The sequence below is a fragment of the Botryllus schlosseri genome, chromosome 11 (genome assembly GCF_051294905.1).
Source record: "Botryllus schlosseri isolate E-star chromosome 11, Bs_hap1, whole genome shotgun sequence".
Classification (NCBI taxonomy): domain Eukaryota; kingdom Metazoa; phylum Chordata; class Ascidiacea; order Stolidobranchia; family Styelidae; genus Botryllus; species Botryllus schlosseri.
In genome coordinates, this window is record NC_137246.1 from 2,117,897 (window position 1) to 2,137,501 (window position 19,605).

Genomic DNA, 19,605 nt, shown 5'->3' on the forward strand with positions numbered 1-19,605 from the left:
TATTGAAACGCGCTACGCCTCGCTGTCATTAAGAGGTGATCAACCGCTAATCAAACATCAATTCCGGAATTGGTAACCATTGGCGTACGCAAACACATGAGGAATATTACCGATTTTCTGTTGTGCGTATAAAGGTCACTCTTGTTTAGATAATCCTCGCACTGGGAAAGAGACGATGTTGTATTTTTGTTTTCCACGTACCGTGCGACATGCGTCCTTTTAAATGGCAGGTTAATTAACCGTTGCGGCAGTACAGGAATTTTCTATACGGTTGGCCTGATATGACGGTGGAACTTGGGTTATAAAAGGCTGTTTTTGAATGATATATTCATATAGAAATAAACGTGAATGTTTTCGGCTGACACTATAGTAGAGAATCAGAAAGAACATTGTACATCAACAATCTTTTGCCAATTCTCTGCTATTTGCTGGCGGTTACCCCTGACGAGTGTCAGCCGAAAATATTAAGGGGTTTATTTCAATACCAATATATTATTCAATTGTATATTGAAGTACTGTACCTCCAAGAAGTTCTTCAAATACGATTGTTTTTTACGGGCCTTCATCGCAAATAACATTTTGAACCACACCACGCAAAGCGGAAAACTTTGGAGAATAGCAATTTGAAACATGGCCAGTATAGTATGTCGTAGACTCTGGCATGGCAATCTTTATTTGTGACTTTATAAACACGCTGTACATCCCCCGGATTTCAGGTAATAATCGGACATGGAATCATTTTTGTTAGGGTTGTAATGACTCGACTCACAATTTTTTGGTGACTCTACTCGAGTCATTGTGCATGACTCGAACCGGGCCGTATGACTCGAGACTAGGACGGCCAAGACAGACATTTCATTATAACTTCGAAGATTAGTAAAGTTACCACATTATTGGTATTTCGTCTATCTGTCCTGATGCTCGGAAAATAGGGCCAGAAACTGTTATGACTGAGGAAAATTACGATATTATGAATGCGAGCCATTATATATCACTCGAGCAGAGTTGAAAAAGTTGGTTGAACAGGATTAAACTGAAAACTGAGCAGTGAACACAATGACTTGGACTGTGGTGAATAGAAAATGACTCGACTTGATTCGAGTCAAAACTATAAAATGGAGATTGGCTTGTGACTCGGAAGCTTGTGACTTGGTTACAGCCCTAGTATATAGGGACGGTGCATAACGTTCGGTCCACGTTCGCAAACGAACCTTGGTATGTTTTACATTGTAAACCTTCTATTAAATTAAAAAGATTACGGGTAATTTCAACGTCTGTGACCAAAATACCTTGAATATCAAGTAAATATCACTCGTAGTGTCACGTTCACAGTAAAATAGGAAAATCAACTCAATTCAACCTTGCATTGTACTGATTTTCGATACGTCCACTTAAAATACCACCTACTTCTGTTTGTGGATAATAAAACGACGCGTTTCCGTCAGAGCTACGTTTGACGGATCATCTTTTTTACGGCACAGTGTTAATCTTATGGTTCTTCCTCCAGACCTATGCATGTAAATTCCTCGCTTACCGAGAGCTTGAAGTATTCCGAAACCTAACTGTGACGTGCGACAGGTGTTGAAATGTTTGTAAGTAAAACTGCACCGTCGCGACCGAGTGTATTATGCGACTCGCGCCCAACCACAGGTGATGTTTTGAAGTCGCCTCCCAACACCAAGCATAGTACCTTCATCAAGTAGATATTAGGCAAGGCTGCTTTACCACTGAAAGCGTTTTACTGTTCTGGCCAAATCGCGGTTCCATCACTATATTTACGGCATGAAAGTTCACAACAACAATATTGTTCGGCTGTAATACGGTGATGTATTGTGGGCTATTCACCAGCTATCGCGCAGGCTTGGCTTGTATGATGTGCACACAGTTTTAGTGCGACGGTAAATAGATATTGGTAAATACAACGGACCGAAGGAGGCTGGCATTATGGCAATAATATCGGTAACGTAATCACGATATCGCCCGGCGCATCAAATGCTTTCTAGACTTGTACAAACTTCTGGGTTTTCAAAATGCGCAACTAGGACTAAAACTACTTCCTTTCAAAACTAACAGCTAGAACTAGAACTACTCACTTTTTAGAACTTGCAGCTAAAACTAGAGCGAAATTTTTTAAAATGCGCAACTAGAACTAGGACTAGAACTACTTCCTTGCAAAACTCGCAACTATAAACTAGAACTATTCACGTTTCAAAACTTGCAATTAGAACTAGAACTACTCACTTTTCAAAACTTGCTACTAGAACTACAACCAAAATTTTTAAAATGCGCAACTACAACTAAAACTAGAATAACTCCCTTTGAAAACTAGCAGCTAGAACTAGAACCACGCACGTTTCAAAACTTGCAATTAGAGCAACTCAATTTTAAAAACTTACAACTAGAACTACTCCTATTCAAAACTCGCAACTAGAACTAGAATTACTCACGTTTCAAAACTTGCGATTAGAACCAACGACCTTTAAAATCAGCAACAAACTAACCGAAACACAAATAAATATGCTCAATTTTGGAGCAACTCTTAATTTTCAATTTCGTCGGAATCGGATCGACTTTCCACGGGAACGTGAGTACAAGTTTGAAATGGGAGGGGTTTTGACCCTCAAAACCGACCCCCTGCGTATTGGCAGTAATGACTCTGAGCTAGCAATGGGTGCTAGCAGGGCCGAAACAGCACTTCGCCAGGCCCCACCCAAAACGTTGGTCTTGGGCCCCCCATATGCTGATGAACCGAACTTCTGGGGGCCTTCACCCCCCAGACCCCCCTCAGGCTATTCGCTAATTGACGCTGCTAACTTATCCTCTACATAGCAGGCCGCTAAGTGGGTAAGCTTTTCTCGCCTCGACGCGCCAAGCGCGAAAGTTTTCTATAATTCATGATTCAATAGGTCAATATGATCGGGAATTGCATATATGTTGCTGTCAATTTTTATCCTCTCTCTGCTCACGTAATCAAATTTATAGGTAGAGCAAAGTGAGGTGTGTTTGTAAAGGTAGGATCCCTCAATATTATAATTAAACATTTTCCGGCGTATACCCGTTGGCAAGAACGAAACAGCACTTCGTCGGGCCCCGCAAATATCTTGAGTCTTGGGCTCCCATATAGCGTGATAAACCTACCCCCCATCACCTTATGTGCTTTCGCCACGAAATGAGTTGTATTGCTTAGTGGGCCTGCGCCAAGCGCAAAATTTTTGGAAAATTCATGATAAAATCGGTCAATAAGATCGGGAATTGCATATATATTGCTATCAACTTCTTGTCCTCTCTGCTCCCGTAATCAGATTTACCGGTAGAGCTGAGTGAGGTGTCTTGGAAACTGTAGGGTCCGTTTGTATGACTCCTTAACATGATGTTATTTCGTTACCTCCCGTCTGCTATATAAAAAATATAGAATCGCCATAACGTATAGGCTACGAAACTAAAAGACGCACACGATTTCAAATTGGAATTTCTTCACTGGCATATAATTTTTCCCTGCGGGATGGTATTTGTCTTGTGAAGTTCAGATTGCCAAGACAGTATTTTGTATAGGCCTATATAACGAAGTTTTCGCTCAGCATTAGGGCAGTCCTTTTCGGCCAAGGTATTCTCGCTGCCGATCGTTCTGGCACGCTTCTTGGTGTCGCATGTTACATGACCTATTTTATATGTCTTGGTGCGTCGTGGCTCGGTAATGGTCAACGCCGATATGCCTATTTCTATAAATCTTGAGTATTTTTTCTTGGGGGAAGAGTACCCCAAAATCAAGATAATTGGCAACTTAAAATCGCGCGTAGCGCGAAAAAATTATGAAAAAGTTACATAAATTTGCAAACAATAGACTATAATTTATGCTAATTCACGAAATAATCTTGGGCCCCCTTCGAGCTCGCCCCCCCCCAATTGGGGGGTTTGGGGTGAGGCAGTTACGGGCCTGGGTGCTAGAACATCACACGACAGAAAACCGGTATCACGATGCGCACCAAAGAAACTTGCTTCCTACTTTTTCGGCAACTTAATATTTTGAAATGCCCAACTGGAACTAGAACCCGAAATAGTCACTTTTCGAATTCTGCAACTCGCGACTAGAACTACTTACAAGGCAGTATAGTCAGTTGGCTAGATTGGAAGTTTGTACAGTTTGTTTTGCAGCAGCATGCGACTTGGAGATGTTGCAAAATTATTGTATCGCAATGTTTGGTGGCATGACAAGTATTTATCCATTATACCGTATGACTGTAATAACCGGTTTCATCGCAGATTACCCGTCGCTGCCTTAACAACGGAAATTGTGTCTCGTTGTGTCTGTGACCAATATAAATTTACATACTAACCTGGCAGTGATGAGTTTATGAGTATTATGAGGGCGTTTCAAGGGCCGTAGCCAAGTCTCGCGAATATCTGCTTTAAGCGTGGGACATCAGGGCTGTTCAAAATTTTCTTTTCAAGTTCTACTGGCTATACTTGATTAAATTGTTAGTTTGCCTAAGACAGGGGTTCCTAAACTTTTTAAACCGCGACCCAGATATGAGCTATATTTCATCTCGCGACCCAAGCCTCACGAATCGACATGAATTCATTGTTAATGTCAGTACGCTACGTATTTACGGGCGCGCATGAAATACACAAGGTGAGGACAAACAGCTATACGCAATGCAGTTCCATGCAACATGTGTGACGCACGCGATTCAAATCGGGGTGCAATATTTCCTCTGTGGGCAACATGTGTACTGCAGGGCTCCGAGGACGAGAGAATATTGAAGGTTTTGGCCAACCATGCAGCAACGATTATTTTGGGCCAAGGTTTTATGGCATTTATCCTGCGTTTTGTAGCATCGCATTTTGGCCGCGGCCACTTGTAGGCCAACACTTTATGTCTTCATGTGTCCAGTCGCGGGCGGAAAGGGCGGCCTCGAAATACCGTTGCACGCCACCAGACGAAAGCAGCCCGACGGTCTCTGGCGGCGTTAAGTGATACTAGGAATATTCTGCTCTTTCACAATTCATTTCTGTAATTTATGCGTTATGCTTACTAAAAATATCGGGTGCGGCAGTTACGGCCGCGCCATTTCCTTCCATCTACTCTGCTCAAGTATTACCCGCGTAGCTTAGACATTTCCACTATTTCCAGAGAAACCAATGTCAGACAAATCTGATCATGTCATCAAGCTAATTTGTCTAATGCGAAGGTCGGCACATTTTCATGATCTGCGTGTCTAGTTTATCCGCTACAGCAGGCCTACTCAACACAGGGACCGTGTATAGGAACAAGTCAGTCACCGGATATCGCGCCAGGCACGAATAAGTTTTGTTGTTTCAATAAATTTAGCAATCGCTTTGGGAAGTCGCGACCTATACTTGAAGAACCCATGGTCTGCCACTGCCCACCAATTTTGACTCAATTCCAACCAATAGAATCGTGGCTATAAGAGTAAAAGGTTTTGGATTTATTGAATAAAAATGAACATAAAATTCTTTCAAACTTTACTGGCTACCCCATGAAATAGTTATGTTGTCCAGAAAGACAACGCTCATTAAATCTGGTGCAATTCCAATCAGTGGATGGGAAGCTATTGCGTTCGAAAATTCCAGCCAGCGGAAGAAAAGTTACTACAGTAAAAAAATTTGGATTTGAAAATAGACCTATCCCCTGTAAATACTTTTTTTCAAATTTGATTGGCTACTTGATAAAATTGTCTAATAAGACACTAAATTTGGCTTTCTTCCACAGGTCGGAATTGAGCCAGTATTGGTGTGCAGCGTCTTTAGTAAACCTAACAATTTTATCAATTATCCTGTCAAATTTGAAAAAAGAGGTATTTTTGAACAGCCCTAACGGGACAGTGGTTGATCAAATGTACTGATAGAATATAGAATGCCTGGAAATGATAATAATCAGTGCTTAATTGTCTGCCTGTCCGAGTACGCATAGTTGCGAATGTGATGCGGGATAGGCACAGCTCGCTAACTAGATGCATAGATGGCGCTAGTGTGTAGCTATTTTCCTGCTGCGTCGACGTGGTATAGCGCCAGTTCCGCTCTTCAGATTATATTCATCTTGGCATACCGTCGGTTATGAAGACGGCCCAAAATCTTTTTAAAAAATTTGCACCAGATCCACATAAAATTTATTGATCTTCGGGGCTTTTTCGGTTTTACTTGAAAGGCTACATCTGCACATCGATATTTCTTTCAAAGTGTGATCGACTCGATATGATCGGTCTTGCGCTAATCATACCTCGGAAAAGATGAAAGGTTTCAAGTCATCCAATTCTGTTATGTTCAGATATGATCGTTTAGCAATTATACTACACGCTACACACAGAAAACGACACCTAACCGAATTAAAACCCGCTGTCCTCTTGTCAAAACAAGTTGACTCCTCGATACCCATGAAACACACCGTGATTAATCCACGCGCTGACGCTACGCATTTGAATATTGTGTTGTGATGACCACAGTTCAACTCATAGTGCCTTTTCAGCGAAACGCATATAGCGACCGCGCGTAATCTCCCGTGAATCTGATACAGAGTTATTGTCGCCAAACGATTCATCAACGCAAATCAGTGAAACTAGTCACACCCATCGCCGGCCTAACAAGACACGGTAATTATCGTAGTGTCAGTAAACAGGAGGTATTGTGTAAATGCGATTATATCGTTACGACACTTAAGGCTTAGCGATCACGTTATTGAAACTTAAGTCATTTTTCTTTGTACCGTTATTAATCACGCCTACTCGAGTGTTGTCGCAAAGGTTCAGTTGAAAATGGTTAAAATTTGTCAAGTTCGTTATGATTATTGTGAAATAATTTACAGTCATACAGATGTGTAACTATATACAAAATCTGGTAACGCGCTATCAGTATAAGCAATACGCCGGATGCATTGGATGCATTGTAGGATTACCATATTTCGGAAATCCGAAAAGAGGAGACTTTTTCAAAATTTTCAGACTCGTAATACCGGACGAAAATCCTGAAAAATGGTGAATTTTTCCCACTTCGTGTTCGGTTGACTAAAAAAAGGCCAACTTTCCGGCTCATCTTCCGAAATAGCCGCCGGAGCTGATTTACTGTATCTCAGTCGAATTTTGCCCTATATGTAACCGAAATTCTCCAACAAGAGGACATTTGGGCGTCCTCCGAGGACACTTTCAAAAAAGTCAAAAAAGAGAACAAATCCTCTTAAAAGAGAACGTATGGTCACCCTATTTATTGGTTGTTATGTTAGTCACAGCTACGTTTGGGTAGCATACGAAACATCTAGTACAAAGCTACGCACGTTACTGGTAATAACATATCTATAAAGTCATGAGCAAACCCACAGTATTGTCGCAAAGTGCAATGAAATAGGTATGGTCGAAAATATACCAAGTAATCTTTAATTTGATGCAGAACCGGCATTGTATTCTTTGTGGTCGCATAAAATGTACATATTAGAACTTTACACATCTGTCATACTTTTATGGCGTCAAAACGAGCGATAGTCGGTACTCAAATTCGCCAGCCCTTCTAGTATCTTGCGAGAGAACGTTCTTCAGAATGATGCAACCATTTCACCATTGCTTTCGTTGCGACACAAGCGGTAATTGAGGGTGTCGTTATACCTACATTAGAACCATCACCATTAATTGAATAGCTAGCCCATTTCCGTAACGAAACCAGGGTTAGGCTCAGCCAATCTCGCGTCATCATGTAAAAGGAGCGAATGCTAATTGCTCGCCTGACATGAGGCGACCGCGCTTTGTAATCGTAATCGATAACGGCGATTACAACGAATTCAATTAATCACAATCGACTGGTGTTGAAAAAACTCTGAAACAATCGCTGTTGACTGTTCCCTGTGCATTATTGATTGCTTTGTAAAGGCATGATTAATTATGACTCGACTTAATCATTTTACAAAGACCTAAACACGGAATAGTGTGATGTATTATGATTTGAAAAGAGGAAATGTCGTATTTGTGAACCTCACTGCACATGATCACATCATAAGTATTATCCGTGATGGTTATCAATTGTGTAGTTTTAATTGTAAACGATTACATTGAAGCCATACTTGGACAGCTAGATAATTCTAAATCTTAAATTAGACTGATTGGAACAAAATGTTGGTTATCTAATTCTGATCTAATTTGTGATTATCCTTAAAATTCTATAGGATAACTGTATCGTGCGAAACGAACCAGGCTTGCTGTGCAGACATTTGCTATTCTCATGCTTGTGAGGATGAACTTCGTTATTATATGAAGTAAACTTGAATTTCGGTGTGTTTCTTTCTACTCAATTTCCAAGTATTGTGAATCCAGTGATTCTAAATCTAATCTAATTTGAAAAAGTATGTAGCTATAATTCTAATTGTAATCTAATTTGTAAATGCTTAAAATTTTCTCGTTATCGAACGCTGAACACGAGGTGTGCTCCAAGCTCTACGGATCACAAAGGCTCGTTTTAGTACAATTGCGTTCCGCCCCTAATCTGACAGTGTCATCGGTCTGCTGCAGATAGCATGGCAGGGAGGATACCTTGTGTATGACCTCAATTCTGTTGCGTGAGTAGGATTCGTGTTGTGACATCATCGACGATCGAAATGCTAACACGCTAAGGCGAGAGCCATATGATATGACGTTGTCAGTGGCCCAAAATCTGTTAGAGATGCAAAGTCTTGGTCTCAACGCAAACCCGAATCGGTGTATCAACGGTACGCTCAATTACTGCGTGCGCCTTTGGGTCGTTGCGTGCCATGAGCCGTTTTATGACCGTGTCTTCCCGTTTGTTATATAATACTTCCTTTCTAAACGTAAATTCGTGCGGTACGCGTTGATGACCGCTGGGTAGAATTACCGCGCGCGTTATTCGATCGATATGCAGGCGTCGTTTGGCGTTGAGGTGCCGGAAGGCTTCGGTTAAATACGCGGGGATACATTTTAATCAGGCGCCTCGACCAAACGGCCATAGTATAACACGCTGCCTCTCACTGTCTTGTGTAACGGCCGTTGTCAATGAGTATGCATTGTGCAAGTGTAAATTTCGATTATTCATACTTGTAAAAGTTACTGGGTGTGTAGAATGTGCAACTAGGACTAGAAATGCTCACTTTTGAAGAGCTTCTCGGAGGTACAGAACTGCAATATACAATATTCATTATTCATATTGAAATAAACCCAAATATTCGTTAGGGGTATAATCGTTAGAAACTAGTAGAGAATTGGAAAGAACATTGTATAACAACAATCAATTTTCTTACAACTTACAACTAGAACTAGAACTACTCACCTTTCAAAACTAGCAACTAGAACTAAAACTAGAATTAAACCTAGCGACCTTCAAAATATCCGCAACTAACTGACTAAAACACAACTATAACTAGAGTTAACTCTCAAGCGAGTTCCACGAATTACGGAATTGCAAACTCGCTAAGAAATATTTGACATGCAGTCGGCATTTCAGAAGGACGTGTTTTCCGGTTTGAAATGGCAGGGGTTTCGACCCCCAAACCCCGCGCAATTGCTACTAGAACATCACACGACAGAACACCGGTATCGCGATACACGCCAAACGACGACACGTGTTATTTAGTTGTTCGGTTTCTAAACGTGTTTGTAAAGACGCCACTACAACTAGAATTACTCACTTTTCAAAATCCGCAACTAGAACTACTCAAAACCAGTAGTTAATTGACAGGCAGCTAGCTAGATTGGTAGTTTGTACAAGGCTGCAATATTTGATTTAAATTATGTCGAAGGCTGTGTTGTGATTGTGGTATCATGGTTTACTTATCAGGATTAAACGTGTTCAATGGTATGGCGTATATTACTTATATTCTCACCCGCGTGATGCATCGGTCTCAAGCGACATGTCATAATCAGGCTTGACTGGGCTGAAAGGAGTTTCATCACCGTCATTTCAGACTCGTGATAGTTTTGATACCTGTGATGGTCCGTGGACATATGAGCATGCGACATTACAGCATGCGACGCTTCGGCATGCGACAATTTGGCATGCGACACATGAGCATGTGGGTTAAATTACGGGTTAGGGGTAGGTTAGGTTAGGTTTATGGTTGGGTTAGGGTTAGGGTTTAGGTTAGGTTAGGCTAGGTTAGGTTAGGTTAGGCTATGTTTCGGGTTAGGGTAAGTTTTTGGGTTATACAGTCACATGCTGAAGTGACGCATGCTGATGTGTTCCATGCTGAACTGTCGTTTTCCATTGTGTCGCATGCTCATATGTCGGGCAACCACCTGTGATATGCATTCCTTGGTGGCGTGTCAATACGTTGTCCTCGTTCCGAGTTTCGATAATGCGTTTTGCAACGACGTTTGCGTCATTGCAGTACAGTTGTGTGCGTTGTTCGCGCTAATGTAGCAACAAAACATTTGACCTTAGCATCTGTGATTGCTATTCGAAATCATAAATTTATTGGGCTGGTAACACACAAGTTTGCAATGATCCTACTACGTTAAAGTAATACTTGCGATTCTTACCACGTCATATCTAGAGTCCGGCCGATATCGTATTATAACCTCGATTTATTCAACCGATGTTCAAAGGAGTATGTCGGCTAGCTTAAGGCGCATTTCCCAAACTCCCTACCATCACGCTGCGGGGACACGGAAATTGACGATATTTTTACTTTTAACGGCCGATACCGATGTTTCTTTCAAACTGCGATATTGAATCGATGTTATCGGCGAAACGATTATATTCGGTCGGGATCTGTAGTCACAGCATTCTTTGAATGACGCATTGTAATTCGTATTAGCAGTTATTTGTGGGTTGTGTTGTATTAGTTAATTAGGTATAGCTGTAAAGGTCGTTAGTTCTAGTTCTAATTGCGAGTTCTTGTGGTTCTAATTCTAGTTGCAGATTGTGAAAAGTGAGTACTTGTAGATATGAGTTTCGTTATGTGAGTAGTTCTAGCTGTAGTAGCTAGTTTTGAAAAGTAACTATTTCAAGTTCCAGTTCTAGTTGCTAGGTTTTAGAAGCAAGTAGTTCTAGGTCTAGTTACGAGCTTTGAAAAGTGTGGGTAGATCTTGTTCAGGTTCTCATTGCAAGCTGTGAAAAGTGAGAAAGTCAGTAGTTCAGGTTCTAGTTGAGCATTTTGGTAATTGACTAGTTCTAGTTCTAGGTCTAGTTGCGAGTTTTAAAAAGTGAGTAGTTCTCGTTGTAGTTGCGCGTTTTGAAATTCCAGTAGTTCTAGCACAAGTCTCACGCTGACGTAATAACCTATACTTGCGGTCCTTACCACGTCATATCATTCTTTGAATGACTCTTGATCGCATTTCCTCGCCCTAAGGTTGAAAGCTATCCCGCGTCCGTCAGTCCTATTGAAATTAGTAATCGCATCAGTAAAATTTCTGAGTCTGCATTTGAAAAAGAGCCCGCTATATTCAAAGGTCACACGCATTGTCGTTTGTGTTTTGACCGACCGTCCAGTTTCTTAATTTCCTGCCTCATAGCGACGCAGCCGTTTCGCCGACATTTCATTCATTGCCGAGTCGGGTTCTATATGGCAAGCGCGGTTATTGCAGCCTGCGCACAATCCAGGAAACCATTTCGGCAGCAACACAATCGCGCTAGGAAGTCTAGTTCACATCTCAGTTACAGGATGTGCCTCATATGCGGCGCGGGGCTGGTTTACTATCACTCCGCAGCGCATCGCTCGTATTAATCACACACTACAGCACAGTGGTTCTTGATCGGGCTCCCTGAGTCAGTATCAGGGGTGCGCTTGAGGCCAATTCTACTCTAATTTCTGTTTTCCTGATAATGCCACAGAACTATATAGTGCGAAGCCAGCCATGCTTGCTGTACAGATATTTGTCATTCTCGTGCTTACGAGATTGAACTATGGTTTGATACGAACTGAACTTGAATCAAGTTTTTGTGAATTCAGTATTAGTCTAATCCTTATTTAATTTGAAAAAAACGTTCATCAATAATTCTAGCTGTAATCTAATTCGGAAGAAACTGTAGTTATATTTCGAATTGTAGCCTAATTTGGAAAAAAAGTGTGTAGCTTCAATTCTAATTCTCGTCTAATTTGGAATATACTTTACAGCTATAATTCTAGTTGTAATCTAATTTGAAAGAAACTATGTAGTTATATTTCGAATTCTGGCCTAATTTGGAAAAAAGTGTGTAGCTTTAATTCTAATTCTCGTCCAATTTGGAATATACTTTACAGCTATAATTCTAGTTCTAATCTAATTCGAAAGAAACCGTGTAGCTCTAATTAAAATTATAATCTGATTTGGAAAATATTGTACAGTTATAATTCTAGTTCTAATCTATTTCGGATTCTTGTCTAATTTGGTGAAAATATGTTGCTATAATCCTCATTCTAGTCTAATTTGGAAAATTATGTACAGCTATAATTCTAGCTCTAATTTAATTTGGAATTTTTAGTTAGTTAGTTGACGATTTTTAAAGGTTCTAGTTGTAGTTTTAGATGCGAATTTATAATAGTGAGTAGTTCCAGTTCTAAGTGATCACACCATCGCGGACGTGCTGCTCTGTAGACAAGCCCCAAAACACCAGCCTCCCGCACGCCCAGTTCGTATGCAGTCGACTTTGTAAACCATGTCAGTGTACGAAAGTTAACTCGAGCCGTAGACGTCAGAAATTGCTTGCATTCTGCTATTGTTCTAACTCTAGCTGGGCTGCACAAATGGCTTTGCGAATGGATTGGACTCTTGGTCGGTTTCTGATGGCGTGAGTCTTGTTTGCTTGGGCGCCATTGTATCAAACGTGTTGTCCGGCATGACGGTAACTTGCGCATTGTGCAATCTCCAAAACTCAACTCCCAGCATAGTACGTACGTGATTTCGTGGGCGTAGGCTTGGGCCAACCATTTATTCATGATCAAATGTCGGGAAATCCCGGGACTACACTAAGCGAGCTAGAGATCATTGTAGTTGCCTAATAAGAGAGCGAAATGCCGTTGGTCTAATTGTAATCTAATTTGTGAAATGTTTTCCGCTCTTTATAATTCTACTCCATTTCTGGGTTTCCTGAACAATGCTGCAGAAGATCTGTTGCGTGCGAAACGAGCCAAGCTTGCAGTACAGACATTTGCTATCCTTCTAATTCAATTTCAAAGATTTCCCGAATTCAATTCTAATTCTAGTAAAATTTGTAAAGAACTGTGTAGCTATAATTCTAATTCGAATATTGTTTGGAAAACCCGAAAGCTTTCCAGTTGTCCGGCTATGCCAGGGATATATTTCGTAAGAATTGGTGCTTTTGACGTGTTTTCATTCATTGTAATAGGTGTTGAGGCGAACTGTCGTACCAGAAATTGCTGTTTATGTGAACTCCGCTGTACGCCAGTGTGGAAATGGGGCCACATACACCATTGTCATTTACAATGTACGAATCGGGCAGTTTTCTCATATATACGCGTTTTGGATAGAGTAACACATCCAAATGTGTGCTTGAGCGTATCTCGCCTATAGGTTCGCACGCGCGTGACTACGATACTGTACGATTACGTCAGCCGCTTCTGTTATGGGTTGGGGTTTCACCCATTTGCTCTAGGAAATAATGCGGCTGTACTCACGCGCTGCACAGCGATTGTTCCGGGGCGTTTCTAGGGCAACGGCGGACTGTTGCGCAGTTGAGCAGCTAGAAAATGGTCAACTGTGTCAAATTAGATTAGAATTAGAATTACAGCAACCATGGTCATCTAAAACAAATAGGCCATGCAGCATTTTTTTTTAATTAGATCAGAATTTGAATTACTGAATTCGCGAAAATTTGAACATTGAACCAGGTTCCTTTGATAACAAATCATAATTCATTCCCGCAAGCACGAGAATGACAAATGCTTGTGCGCCAAGCTTCCCTAGTTTCGCGTTGTACAGCTCTGCTGTAGCATTTTCCAGAAATGAGAACATATAGAAACATTTCACGAATTGGGTTGGGATTAGATCACCGACATTCCGCTCTTAAGTAGTCGAACTATAGGCAATTAGAATTATCTAGTAGTGTCAATGTCGCTGTTCCGTTATCAGACGACCATCCGTGCATCGATTCCGTTGCGATACGTCACGCGTTTCGTCTCATGATCCTGATTCACGGAGAGCTGCGCCACGGAGAGTGTCGCGCGATTCTGGAAGAATTCGCGGCGGGCCGATCAGCCGAGGCGGTCGTCCCGGTAATTTTACAAGTGAGTTTATTCGAGAGGCGCTAAAACACTATTTCCTACTGTCGAAACCTCGCAGTTTCGTTTTGTCGTGTCACAGCATACTAAGCATGCAATACAAAGCTTCGCACTTGGAAATGACATATATGTACGACATACGTGCAGCAGTAATCAACCAACAGCAATGTCGCTAGGGTTGCATTTAAAACAAGAATCAATTTCAAACAAACATTTATAAAACAAGGCCCTAATTCAAAACATGTTTCATTTCTTAAGCAATGACGTCACGAATATTCAATTGTGACGTCATAATGGATTGACATTGACAATCGAAAATATAGGGTAAATATAGCTCCTTTGACGAAATATTTGTACTATTAATGTTGAACAGACTATATTGAGGGTTCCAACCATCCCATATCAATATACGTCGGCTATAGCTGGTGGTAATTGTCCGTAGGTTCATACAACATGTTTTTTGGAAAGTATTTACACAATTATGGCATAATTTTACAACTTGAAAAAGCAGAATTTTGTTTTTTTAGATGGATTTTTTAAAACACTGTTTGAAACAAAGTGTTTTAAAACACCGTTTGTTTTAAATACAGCCCTAATTGTCACAAAGTGGTCGAAGAAATACGAAATAATCTTTAATGTGATGTAAAACTGTCATATAATTCTTTACGGTTGCGTAAAAGGTACATATTTGAACTCTCAGCATCATTCATGTTCATATTCAGTGAAATATTCAGTTTCGAATGGAAGAGCTTCTTGGAAGTACCGAACATCAATATACAATTTAATATATTATTTAATTGTACGTTACCCAATTGATTTATACCAGGGGTACAACGGCAGTACAACAACAAAAGAAGTAATATGTTACTAAGCAACTATGAGCTATGAACTACGTGAACAGTCTGAACACGTTACCCGACAGTGCCTTTTAGCGACTACGCCATCTATATCGGGGCTAGCGAGACACGGTACTAGCCGAATGACTATCATCTTGCAATGATTGACCACGTGGGGAACTGGGGAAGCTCCAAACCGTTTTCTAAGCGTCTCGGTGTTGGCAGTTTCTGGGCCATTGCACGTCAAGGCAATATGCCCATGCCCATTCATATCAGCTATACTTCTCCCTCGATGAAATGCTGTTGCCATCGTAAAGCCGTTTCAGCTATAGCGAGGAATAGTGATGTCGGGCCGAGGAGAATAGGTAACTTTGAACAGCAACAGTAATATTTTGAAAGAGAAATCTTCCAGCATTTCAAATGCTTCGTCCGAAATCTTAGATCAGATTGCGGGCCGCAAAATATGACGTCGCGTGCCGCATGTGGCGCGCGGGTTGCATGTTGGAGACCCCTGATTTATAACATATTGACGCGCTGCTTTCGCGTAGTAATAATAATAGTTATTACATTCCTAATGCCAAGTCACCAAGTACCTAATTCCCTGGCAACCCTTTGCCGTGTTGCCGCTTTTCTAAGCTGTTCGGCACCTGAATTCGAAGTTTGGCAATACTTTACGAAAAATGTGACCCCAAGATGCAACCCTCATGCTTTGGCGACTGAAGAGCTAATTAAGGATAGATTTTGTAGCGAAAAATGAATCGCTCGGCGTAGCGAAAAACCGTGCATTGCTATACCTCTTCGAGGAAAGCATTTTACTATTACCCTGTGGTCGTAATGCCTTCAATGACGCTATGGCGTAATATGGAATAATTTGTCGGATGATTTACATAGGTAAATTTACCAAAATCGTGTAGCTACAAATCCTGCAATTCTAATTCTAATTTAATTCCGAAAAGCTGAACATGTCCTGGTAGTCCAAGTCTCAGAGCACGGACTTCAGCGTGCCGATTGTTAATATTTTTCCCGATTCCAATCGGATTTCAAAATGTTAGATACGCTAATGTCCTACATTTGTAATTCTGCGGGCCGTTACAGGCTGAAAAGCTTCAAAGTTCGCGGTCGGATATAAGCTTTAAATAATAGCCGGCGTTTCAGGTCGACTTTTTGTATGTGGCGCATCTTGTACATGTCAAACGAGGTGCTCGACACACCGCATTCATATTTCGTATCAACCAAATGAGTTTGAGCTCGCCTGAGCGGCGTCTGAAGACCGCGTTTCCTTTACAAACAAGTGCAAACTATATGCGATCGCTATTGAGGACTAGAACGACAATACATTTCGGTACGTGATCGACTGATCGTGTGTTAATGTAAGATCGCCACAGATAGTGGATAACTGTAGCTGTGCTTTTGTGGAAATTTACTTACCTACCGCGACTTGTCATGATGTTATGCTAACAGTAATTGAGGACTTTCGAATCCTGCGCAAGGTTACACGCGTGTTTACTGTTTAGGTTATATACAGAATAGATTAGGTTTCGTAGTGCAAGGGCATTTTGAATGTTCGCTCATTTGTGTGCAATTCAGTTGTATATTGATATTGAAATGAACCCAAATATTTTCGACTGACACGCGTAAGAGGTCATAGGCAGCAATGATTAGAGAATTGGAAAGAACATTGTTTATTAACAATCATTTGTATGTATGATGACTAGGGCTATTTTTTTTGACATGATGAAATTGTTGAACGTTCTTTCTCCATTCTTGGCAAGCTACTTAGTAGGGACATACATTTTCTACCCGAGAATGTAGGAAAGTATCTTTCGTTGTGGTACTACAACAAATTTCAATTATTTCTACCATAATGCGTGATGTAACTACTGGAATTCCTCAAGGTCCAGATTTCGTTAAAATAAAGTTTTTTCATGTAAAAATGTGTCAGTTTTTAATTCGAAAAAAAGTTTTTTCAGGCCAAACTACTTCGTAACGACAGACAGTTCCAACCAGAAATGAAGATGAGTAGTACAATTCAAACATGATATGCGAAAACACCTAATTTACATACACGAGGGTACAACTTTGTCAAAGTTAAGTTTTCGAGGTCAAAATATTCTGATTTCAGGTTGAAAAATATCGCCCTAATGATGACGTTATCATGAAGGTATAGAATTAGAATTCTAGCGACACGTTTTTAAAAAAATTAGATTACGATTAGACTTAGTGAATTTGCAAAATTGGAAAATTTAGTTTAATTCCGAATTCCACAGAAATACAACATAAAAATTATTTTTAGCGTCCAATGGCCGCACCAATTTTCGATCCCAATACGACTTTAATCCCCTTTTCCAAGTTGGATTCGAATTGGAATTAATGAATTTGCATAAACTCGGAAACTGAATTACATTTCGAATTGGAAAGAAACGCAACAAAAATTAAGTTCAGCAGCTACAGCAAGCTTGTCTCGTTTCACGCTATACACTTCTCCTGTAGACTTTTCAGGAAAACAGGGAATTTGATTGGAATTAAAATAAGAGTGTAGAAACATTTCACTAATTAGGTTAGTATTTGATTATCAGCATACTGCTTTAATTAAGTCTGGACTACTAGAATTAAATTGTTGAATGAAATCGTCTAGAATTACGCTAGAAATTTTCCTGTCTGATCTTGACCCGCATTCGAAGATAATCTGACAAAAACCTCAACACGCGCCAATTTCAGCGATAATTTCTCCTATGTTGTGCCACGCGCAGTTACTGCTACATACTGCAACTCAGCATTAGAAGCCGCTTTCGGTACTGCTGTTTTGCGCTCGTGCATTGCGAAATGCTGCCAATTAATGTCGATGTCATGAATAATTTCCAGGTTTTCGAAATTAAATTTGTTTCTGAATTATAGATACACAGTTTTTTTTTAAATCGGTGAATTCACAAAAACTCGGAAATTAAATTGAAGTCCAAATTACAGAGAAATAAAGCGACGCCATGGCTGAGATACACAACTAATATATTTTCTGCTTTAACGAATTAAATTCAAATTAATATGATAGATGCACTTCTTTTTTCAGTTTAGATTAGAAACACTGAATTCACAAAAACTCGGATATTATATCAGATTACAAATTACAAAAAAATAACGTGACACCATGGCAGAGTTACATAACTAAAAAATATCAGGCTTTTCCAAAAATTATTAGAATAATAGCTACACAGTTTTTTATGCAGTTTAGATTAGAATTAAAGTTGCTGAATTTGCGAAAGCTAGGAAATTAAATTAGTTTCAAAATTTGATTGAAATAAAGAAAAATCAAGTTCGTTTCATACCAAATGTGACGTCACTCTCGTAACCACGACAAGTACAGCATGCTTGGCTCGTTTCGCACTATACAGTTCTCCTGTAGCATTTTCAGAAAGATCAGATCAGAATTGAAATTAGAGCATTAAACATTCCACAAATTAGATCGCAATTAGATTACCCGCATTTCGCTCTAGCTTGACTAATCACAGTAATCAGACAACTAAAATTATCTATAGTTTTCCATGTCTGGTTTTATGAGTCTGGCTTTATGAATATAGTTTCATTTCGCGTTAATACAGAATTAATTCCGCCTTCGAAATTTATTTATACGGCACAATAGCCTATACTTTCGATATGATCCGATAAAAACGCAAGCCGATTTAAACCAGACTGTCAAAACAATTCATCATTAATTAAGTCTCGTAGGCGACTATTATAATGTAATTTACAGTAAAAATAACGCCTTGATACAATCGACTTTCGGTTCTACTAAAAGCACCTCAAAAAACTCCCGGACTGTATTGCGATTTATGGAATTAAGCGTGATGTTCAGAAATTCGTCATCAGCCACGTCACTGAATGAGGTGACTCCCCGCGATTGCGACTGGTTTTAATTGAGCGAAGCGTCATTGCTTGCGAAATGGATAATTCTCATAAACTAGACTGCCCGGTGTATGAATTGCGGTGGTTATGTGACATGCAGACTTGAGTAAAGTAGACAATCGCGTCTTTATGCGCTTCATTCGTGCGCGTTAGGGTTGTTGAAAAAACTTTTTTCCTCATTCCGGGATTCACTGATTGCGCTCGATTCCAACGGGTATGTGAACCCGTAGGAGTTTAAATTTTTTTCAAATTGTACTATCAAGTATCAACCCCATGAAATTGTTAAGTTGTCTACAAACACTATTGAAAACAAATTTGACGCATTTCCAACCCGTAGAAGCGACGTTGTTGGATTACTTGGGTATGATTAATGACTATATACTTCGACTCTGGCATTATGCCCGTAGACCGCCCGCAAATTCAGACCTTGGCTCAAGAACTTGACGATCCATTTGTTACCCGACAGCGAAACGAAATCGTTCGCAAATCGTCTCAGTAGTAGATCATGTTCGTGTTTGTTGATCTTCCAAACATAAACAAACAACCGTGACACTTGGTCGCGTTGTCTGAGTCCTCGACTCGTTACATGGCACGCGGCAATATCTCTTACGCGCTGTTGTTGTGAAGGCGTAGATGAAATACATCAATATCAAGTCGAACTTGGATGTCTATAGCAATTTCAGCTCTTCCAAATAATATTAGAAT

At 40.3% G+C, this 19,605-nt stretch overlaps 1 protein-coding gene across 4 annotated transcripts in view; it reads left to right on the forward strand.

Annotated features, from left to right (window-relative positions):
• The window catches only part of LOC145449805 (tRNA (32-2'-O)-methyltransferase regulator THADA-like), a 106,177-nt gene that overhangs the window by 82,054 nt on the left and 4,518 nt on the right, over positions 1-19,605 (forward strand). For 3 of the 4 annotated variants that reach the window (XM_080328235.1, XM_080328236.1, XM_080328238.1), the window contains one exon: positions 14,019-14,173. The exons of the other annotated variant lie outside the window; for it this stretch is intronic. In XM_080328235.1, coding sequence (XP_080184361.1) covers positions 14,019-14,173 — 155 coding nt within the window. The remainder of the gene's footprint in view (positions 1-14,018; positions 14,174-19,605) is intronic. 4 annotated transcript variants of the gene reach the window in all.